Source organism: Dromiciops gliroides, chromosome 1 (assembly GCF_019393635.1).
Source record: "Dromiciops gliroides isolate mDroGli1 chromosome 1, mDroGli1.pri, whole genome shotgun sequence".
Lineage (NCBI taxonomy): Eukaryota > Metazoa > Chordata > Mammalia > Microbiotheria > Microbiotheriidae > Dromiciops > Dromiciops gliroides.
In genome coordinates this window covers 632,277,645-632,286,096 of record NC_057861.1, presented here as the reverse complement: position 1 = coordinate 632,286,096, position 8,452 = coordinate 632,277,645, and the positions used below count along the sequence as shown (strand labels likewise).

At 53.6% G+C, this 8,452-nt stretch overlaps 1 protein-coding gene across 4 annotated transcripts; it reads left to right on the top strand.

The window, feature by feature from the left end:
• Positions 1–358: 358 nt before the first annotated feature.
• Positions 359–7,502, top strand: LOC122736599 (hexosaminidase D-like). 4 transcript variants are annotated; one of them, XM_043978933.1, is made up of 14 exons: positions 359–842; positions 1,777–1,885; positions 2,181–2,379; positions 2,552–2,661; positions 3,010–3,097; positions 3,492–3,656; positions 3,766–3,949; positions 4,708–4,779; positions 5,039–5,270; positions 5,484–5,566; positions 6,218–6,296; positions 6,562–6,660; positions 6,867–6,956; positions 7,130–7,502. In XM_043978933.1, exons 1-14 carry the CDS (start codon positions 773–775, stop codon positions 7,419–7,421), a joined length of 1,872 nt encoding a protein of 623 aa, XP_043834868.1. In that variant the 5' UTR covers positions 359–772; the 3' UTR covers positions 7,422–7,502. The 4 variants fall into 4 exon arrangements, with proteins under 4 accessions (XP_043834868.1, XP_043834870.1, XP_043834869.1 ...); XM_043978934.1 differs by lacking the exon at positions 359–842 and adding an exon at positions 1,180–1,402; XM_043978935.1 differs by lacking the exon at positions 1,777–1,885 and having other exon boundaries at positions 360–842.
• Positions 7,503–8,452: the final 950 nt, after the last annotated feature.

Genomic DNA, 8,452 nt, shown 5'->3' with positions numbered 1-8,452 from the left:
ATGGATGATGGACTGGGAAAATAGGGAAAGGCCAAGGGGCTAAAGGTTATGATGAGGTCAAAAAGCAGCTGCAGGAGGAATGGGAAAGGTAGGAAGATCAAAAATTGTATGAAAAAGAACTGCTTTAGTTCAGAATCAGGGAGGTGTTAAGAGTTTCCTGTGACACTGTTGTCTAGAATGTGGGTGGATGAAGTGGAGGTCAAGAGAGCTGAGTATGTTGAAGAATTCTGGAGCCCTAGGCTTTATAAGGGCAATTAGTATAAATGTTGAAGTCACCGAGGGCGATTTAATGGAAAGAGAAACAGTGGGCTAGGTGCCAAAGCTCCTGAAGAAGAGAAAGCGAGGGTCCTGGAGGTGAGCAGACGATTGCTAAGATGGAGAGAGGGTGTTAGAAAAAGAACAGCGAAAATTTCAAGGAAGAAAAGGTTTTTGAATTTAGTGGCAGATTGAAGGTCTAGGAGAAATAAAGGGTGGCGAGCAAGAAGCCTGCTGACTCCTCCTTCTGGCCCTGCTTCACAGGGAGTGGGTGAAGAAGCAGTCTCCATTGGAGAGAATTGTCAGGGAGGGAATCGGTGTTGTCAGGGAAACAGCCAGGTTCTCGCTAAGGCGGGCAGCTGGAAGGAGTGCTTGTGAAAAGGTGGGGGATGGAGAGGAGTTTGCTCACAGTAGAACAGGGGTTCCACAGGGCACAGTAGAAGGGGCTAGAGCTGGTGCGGAGTGGGTGGAAAAAGCCTGGGGAGGCTTAGTACCCATCGATCGATCGCAGTCAGGAATGAGAAGATCGGAGGATATAGACGGAGAAAGTTCTGGGGAGAGTGATGGAGGAGATAGGATGGTGGAAGGTAAGCTTGAAGGACATATCAGATGTGGAGGGATGGGAATTCCTGGAGGTCCCAGATGTTCGGGGAAAGGGTGGGCGGTGGTCCAGATGTTCCCTTCGGGATGGAGGTTGGCCCTATAAGCCTGTACAGCTGTAGCCGGGTCTGGGGGGAAAGGGGAAAGGAAAGGGGTCCCGATAGGGGCTTTCAGAATTGACTATAGCGACTTGCTCCTCTTGGGGGGAGGTCTTCCGACCTCCCCCCCCCATCCCCATTCCCGCCCCCATCCCCGCATCCCTCTACACCCTCTCCTCCTCCCGAGCTGTCATCCTCGGGAGGCAGGCGGAGCTTGCCGCGGCTGTTCGCGTCCAATCGCAGCGTCGGGTGGGGCTTGAGGCTGTTTCGGCCTGCTTCCCGCAGCCTGGGGATCTCGGTGCGCTCCCCACCTGCCCGCCCGCACCGGGGAGCCGGTGTTGGTTCGGCGACCGCCCGGAGGGGTTGGGGGGGCAGCGGTGCGGGCGGGGTCTGGAGGCGTCGGAACCCGGCTGCGCCTAACGGGGCCGGGAGGAGAACAGCCCAGCCAGGTGCGGGGGGACCTGGGCGGGCCGGGCGCGGGCAGGGGCTGGGAGGAGGGAGCGGTACTCGCGGGGGCGCCCCGCCTCTGCGCCCCCATGCTCCGGGTCTAGACCATCAATCATCCCCTCTCTCTCCGCCGGCTTCCACCCAAGGCTCCCTCCCTTCTCCCGCCTTAGGCTGCTTGGGGGAGGGGAGGCTGCAAAGCCAAGCGATGCTCTCCCCTCCTCCCTCCTCCCTCCCACCCTATCGACTCTAAGGCTGACCCTCCTCCCTTCCATCCATTGAGACCTGACCTCCCCTCAATACCTCCACAGGGATGACAATTCCTCCCTTTTCTAGACCCGGGCTTGACCCACTGACCCTACCTCCCATTTTACCCCAGGAGTGACTACACCCCCCAGGATGTTGCAAAGGAACCAGAAATTGCTTCTGCAAGTGGCCTCCTTGCTCCTCTGTGCTTGTGCCGGCCTCAGACTGCTTCTGCCCCGGTGGTGAGGGGCTAGGGCCGCTGCATGACGGGTGGGGAGCTTGGGGATGGGGAGGAGAATCGTTCATATGCCTATAAAGGTACATGATATCTTTGGATGTACAAAAGATATATCGCTACCAAACCATTAGCTCGGAGCCCCTGGATCAGGGCAGGTGCTTTCCTAGGCATAGGGCAGGAAAAGGGAAGGATGTGTGCGCGTGCGCACGCGAAGGTGTTCATTGCACCTCACCTGCCCAACACCTTGCTCCCTGTTGTCTGATCAATGAGTTCTGATTTTTTATTTTTCACCTTCTCAGCCTGGAGCCAACATCAGGCAGGCCCTGGGGTGAAGCAGGGGGTGGTCGGCCATCTCCTGAACCCGTTGGGGAGAGCACTTTGGGGTCTTGGTCCCAGAGGTTGACTGGGGAGATTCCTCGAAGAGATCAAACAGGAGTGATGAAGGTTGTCCACCTGGACATGAAGGGAGCTGCTCCCAGGGTATCTTATTTGGAACAGGTGAGACAGCCGGCTAGGATGGCCAGGGCTCCTCCTCCTATGAGGGAAGGGATCTGGAAAGGGGTTGTGCTAAAGGGGGAGGGGCAGTGACTTTTCAGGGTCGGGGCATGATCCCAGGAGGGCAAAATCCAAGTTCCTCTGACCTGTTGCTTCTCATTCTGGTCTTCCCAAGCTGTTTCCACTTCTGGCCCGGCTTGGGGCAGATGCTGTGCTGATCGAATATGAGGATATGTTCCCTTTCCATGGGGAACTGGAGTTGTTACGTTCACCCCACTCCTACAGGTGGGAAGTGGCTTGGGTTTGTGGGAACTTGTGGAGGAGTGGAGCTATGGGTTAGGAGGCCCTGAAATCTGAGAGAGGAGCTTGAAAAGGGAATGGGATCAGTCTTTGGGTGATGAATGGGATGGGGGGGTATATTGCAACCATGAGATTCAACAAGGGAAGTTGCCCAGGGATTTGGGGATCCTCAGCATCTCATAGGGGAAGGAGGTCAGGGCTGTGGGGTCTGACAGAGGGAGGAGTTTGTAGGGCTGACCATGAGTTGGAGGGAGCCAGGGGGAAGAGTGACAATGCGTGGGGGCTATGACATTGGGTCTACTGGGGGCCTAATAAGGACCCTGGTATCCTCAGTAAGCATGACATAGAACGGATTCAGCAATTGGCAACACAGAACCACCTGGAGGTGATTCCCCTGGTGCAGACGTTTGGCCACTTTGAGGTACCTGACCTCTGACTCCAGCCCATAAATCCGTTAACCTGACCTCCAAATCCAGCAATTAATCCTGGCCCATAACCCTTGACCCTTGACTAGGATCCTCCAATCTTAATCCTAACCAGGGGCCCCCAGGGTCCATTGACTTTTCAGTGTGGGGAGATGATCCCGGGGGGGGGGGGGGGAAGACTCTAAGTCCCTCTGACCTGTTGCATCTCTCCCTGGTCCCCCTAAGCTGTTTCCACTTCTGTTCTGGCTCAGGGGAGATGCTATGCTGATCAAATACGAGGACATGTTCCTTTTCCATGGGGAACTGGTTATTGTTCCCTAAATTCTCAGCTTTTCCGATCCCCTCCTCCCCTTTCCCCCTCCCCCTTCATCTTGGTGTTTCTCATTCCAGTTTGTACTGAAGCATGAGAAGTTCTGGCCCCTGCGGGAGGTGGATCGTTATCCCAGCACCCTAAATCCCCATGCGGCTGGAACGATGCCGCTGCTCCGAGCTATCCTGGGTCAGGTCCTCGACCAGCATCCGCATGCCCGCTGGCTACATGTCGGAGCTGATGAGGTCAGAGCTGGGATGAGGGAAGGAGAGATGGGGGAGAGTACTCTGGGGAGCTGTAGGAGCAGACTTTGGGGGTCTTGCCTGAGCTGATCCTTCTCTCCTTGGGCTGCAGGTGTTCCACCTGGGTGAGGGTGCAGACTCCCGTGCCTGGCTACTCCGCCATGGGGAAGATGTTGGTCACATCTACTTGAATCATGTTCGAGAGGTCGTGACCTTCCTAAGCTGGCGCCACCCAGGGCTTCGATTGCTACTTTGGGATGATGTGCTTCGAAGACTCCCACCCCAAGCCGTCCGAGGCAGGGGGACCCCAACCCTGGGATCCCCTGATTTCTAGAAATCCTGACTTTCCCTCATTGGCATTCATCCCTCTACTCTGGGACTCTGGGGTCCCCCATCCCAGAGACCCTGACCTTTCCTCATTGGCATTTATCTTCCAACCTTCCAGGGTTGGAGGATGCTAAGAATGCTACCATCTCTGGGACCCTGGTATCCCCCCTCCCAACAAGGGCACACTGATCATTCCATCATTGGTATTCTTCCCACAGCCCTGGGACCCCTCCCTGCTCCCCAGTGTTAGGAATACTCCTAACCTCAGGATTCTGGGAACCCCCATTTTAGAGGCTTGGACTTTCCCTCCTTGGCATTTGTTCCCCAGTGCTAGTATCCTGGGATCCCCCCATCCTAAAGATCGTCTTCTTCCTTCATTCCCTCAACCCTGGAATCCTAGGATCCCCCCATCCTAGAGATTCCAACTTCACCTAGAGTTGGTATTTAGTCTCTGGCCCTTGGGTCTCTGGTATCCTGGGATATTCCCATCTACAGACCCTTGACATCCCTTTGTTAGCATTTGTTTCTCAGCTCTGGGACACTTTCCCCTCCCCATCCCCAGGACTCCTCTCATGCCTTTCCATGCCCAAGGACCGGCTATGGAAGGTCCTCTCAAACCCAAAGACACCTATGCCTTGGACTTGGGTGGGGGGAGGAAACTTTGTCATGCTTTGTCTTGGGGTTGGACTCCTCAGCACCCTCTTACTGGCCTTTTCTGTCCCCCTAGAATCAGGGATCCCTCAGCTTGCAGACCCCATGATGTGGTTCTATGACTCTGACTTGGACACTGACCAGATTGGTGAGCATATGGCCCATCAGAACTGGAATCACATCCCATGCTGGGTGGGACAGGGCTGACTTGTGACTAGCTATACTGCCCTCCCTCACCCTGTACAAGGACAATTTGACATAGTTAATGGGGTGGGGGTGGGGAGGCTGGATATTCCTTTATCCCTGGCCCCTGGATGAGTGGATCCTCCTCAGAGTCCCTGATAGCTGAATCCTCCTACTTCTCTATAGGTTCTTACACTCCTTGCATTCCCCCTCCTCACCTCCAGGACGGATCATTGCTAAATATGCAGAAGCTGGCTTCCGCAGTGTGTGGTTTGCCAGCTCCTTCAAGGGTTCCACAGGCCCAGCCCAGATGTGGACACCCCTTAGCCACCACCTGAGCAACCAACTGTCATGGCTCCGTGTGCTCCGAGCCCTGCAGGCTGCGTCTGCTGGCCCCCACATTCGGGATGCCCACCCTATCCGCTGCCAGGGCATTGTTCTGACTGGTTGGCAGAGGTGAAGGCTTAGGCCAGGGATGGGGGAAAGCAGGGGAAGTCCAAGTGGGATGGGGGAGAATGGGAATTAGGGTCAGTCAGTCAGTCACCTGCTCCAATGTGTCAGGCACTGTACTAAGTGCTGAGGTTACAAAGAAAAGTAAAAATCTTGAGAAACCCAGAGACTCCTAGATACATCTCTGGGTCTCTCTCTCTTTTTTCTTCCTCTTTTCAGGTATGACCACTATTCGGTGCTGTGTGAGCTGCTCCCCGTGGCTGTTCCTTCCTTGGCCATTTGTCTGCAGACCTTGGTTGATGGTATGGCTTTTGCCTTTGTCTTCACAAGATGTTGGGCTTGAGGGAAATTTAGAGATGCTCTCATCTATCTCCCTCCTGTGTGTTGCAGACGAGAGGTCTAGGACTGCTTGGGGAAGTTTGGGGAGAGAAGGCCTGGACATGAGCTGGAAATTTATGCCCCCCTTCCCTATCTTTTGCCCACTCCCTTCCACCCACCCCCAAACCCCACTGGCTAGTTTTCTCCCATTTCCTTAACTGGTATGAGAGGATACTAGGTAGCCCTGAGGATTTGGTCATAGCCATCATAACTCATGCATCTGTAGCACTATAAGGTTCATAGAACAGGTTATTCATAAAAACCCTGTGAGGTTGATAGTATGCATGTAATTATTCCCATTTTACAGGAAAGGAAACTGAGGCTAGTGTCAACCACTGGCTTGGCCAGACGGGGAGAGGGGAGATGATGCCCAAGAAGGTGTGGTTTCCCTCTTTCTGCAGGTCCTCTGGACTTTGGTTGCCATTTTTAGACTATCAGTTGCTATTCATAGTGATTTTCTTGGAGGGTAGAAGGAACTTGCTTAAAGTCATCTACTAAATTAGATTCTAACCCCTCTAGTTTGGACAAGATGGCTCACCTGAATCACCTGGGTTTTTCCCCTTTCTTTCCACTAGGAGAATTCACTGAAGTGACCAAGAAGACAGTCATGGAGCTGCTGGGATTTCAGACAATCAACCTGGAGTCCAGCACCTGGTGGGGAGGCTATGGATCAGACTGGGGGTGTGGGGTCTTTGGGAGGGCTTCAGGAGGGGCTCAGCATACCAGCCTGGAGACCATTGCCTGAAGGGAGCCTGGGACAGGGTTGCGGAGGCCAGGGCTCAGTGGGAAGAGCTTGGGGAGGAAGGAAATGGGAGGAGGATTTCAAAGTCCAGTTTAGCATGTCGGTCTGAAGTCTGTCTGAAGACTACCCCCATTCTAGTTTAAGCCCTGCTTGATCCTCTTCCCTTTCTATCCACAGTCAAGGAGACGGTATGTTTCCTGGGGCTGAGGTCTACCACCTGGTGGAACAAGTCAAGGAGCTGAAGGAGACTGGGCTGAGGGCTCTGGAGGAGGATAGGTACCCCCAACCCACCCTCCACTGTGACACTCCCCTCCCCCAATCAGCTCCTGATACCTCATTCCTGAGAACTCTTGTTGGGGAGGACTTTGAGAAGCCCCAGAGGGTCTGTCTCCCAACTCCCCATTCCCCTTAGTACATGCAAAATGAGAGGGCAGAGGATTATGATTGGTTGCTGAAGTACCCTTCCTCCCCACCCCTTGCAGCACAGTTCAAGGCTGGTTCAGCCCTTATCATCGTAAAAATCGGTTTGGGAATCCACAGAATCTGGAGGCCTTTGGCCGAAAACTGACCAAGTGAGTAGTGTGTGCAGGGAAGGGATGAGGGGGGCTCTAGGATGCTAAGGCTGACTCCTTGGGGTTTTCAGAGAGGAGCAGAGAGCCTAAAGCTGGTGTCGCTGGGAGAACTGACACCCAGAGGCTGGTGTGGGAGAGGGTGACCCGTAGACATCCTCCTTTCCTTCCCTCAGGGTGTCTGAGGCCTGGGAGAGCCTGCTGCCGACCCTACAGATGAATCTGGGCGTTGTGTTCTACTCAGATACTGTGGAAGAGTGGTTGGAGGAGTATGTGTTACCCCAGATCGAACCGTTGAGGGCTATGGTTCGGGATTACCAGGATCTCCTCCAGCTGAAGGGGAAACCAGGAGGGGCCCGGCCTGGGGAGGTTGTACTGAACCCCCCGGATGTCCCTACCCCAGGCCCTGGCGTCCGGGGCCCCCGCTCCTGGAGGGAGAGTCCAGGTGATGGCTCATTTGGGGGCTGAAGTCCATGGGGGTGGTGGGCTTCCTCTGAGGGAGGTGGGAGTATAACATTGACTTTGAGGATTAAAAACTATTTTCTTAAATGGGCTTCTGGAGAATTTTTCTTTTTTATTTTTTTGAGGGGAACTGGCAGCGAGTTAGAAGGGCTCTGATATGAGTCAACACATCTTTACCTGGCCCTCTGTGATCGGTCACTCTGGAGAGGATGGACAGATGGATGGATGGATGGAGTAGTAGCAGACTCATAGAATCACAGACTTTTTTAGAGCTGGAAGGAACCTTCCTAAATTATGGTGACCTAGAATTCAACATAATATTCTAGGTACAGTCTGACTGGGGCAGAATACACTCCATATTCCACAGGTAGGGAATAGGAAAATAGGAAATTGAGGAGGGGAGACACACATAAGAGAAGCCAATAGGTGGGACTGAAGGCCGGATGCTCCATCCCAAAGGAAGGCCAGAGGAGTTCCAAATCAAATGGATTTTACAGGGAAAGTTTCCTCAAGGAGAGGGCTCTAGAGCGTGACTTTGAAGGACAGGTAGGATATAGAAAGGCATCAAAGTAGGAAAGGACATTGCAGGTATGAAGAGAATCCGTAGAAAAGTCACAGAGGCAGACATGAGCCTGGAGGGCCCAGAAATCATGAAACAGGTTGGAGACAGGTCATGGGGGACCTTGAATGACAGTTTAAGCTTTGTCCTTATGGCAATGGAAAGTGATGAGGAGAGTGATAGGAAGACCAATCTGGCTGTATGTATAGGAGATGAGAGGCAGTATATCATAGGGGATGGGAGTTTGGCTTTGAATCCAGAAAGACTGCAGCCCAGTTCCACTTCTAGTGCCAACCTGCATGGATAGAGGGAACTGCCTCACCTAGGAGTTAGTGGAATCATAGATCCATTTACAGGCTCCTAGATTGGTCCTTTTTAAGAATGAAGGACAAACTGGGGGGCAGCTAGATGGCGCAGTGGTTAAAGCACTGGTCCTGGATTCAGGAGTACCTGAGTTCAAATCCAGCCTCAGACACTT

Coding starts and splice junctions, on each gene's coding strand:
- LOC122736599 (XM_043978933.1), top strand. CDS start 773: ATGAGAAGATCGGAGGATATAGACGGAGAAAGTTCTGGGGAGAGTGAT. Junction 4,780..5,038: donor CTTGGACACTGACCAGATTG/GTGAGCATATGG, acceptor CCTCACCTCCAG/GACGGATCATTGCTAAATAT. Junction 5,271..5,483: donor GTTCTGACTGGTTGGCAGAG/GTGAAGGCTTAG, acceptor TCCTCTTTTCAG/GTATGACCACTATTCGGTGC.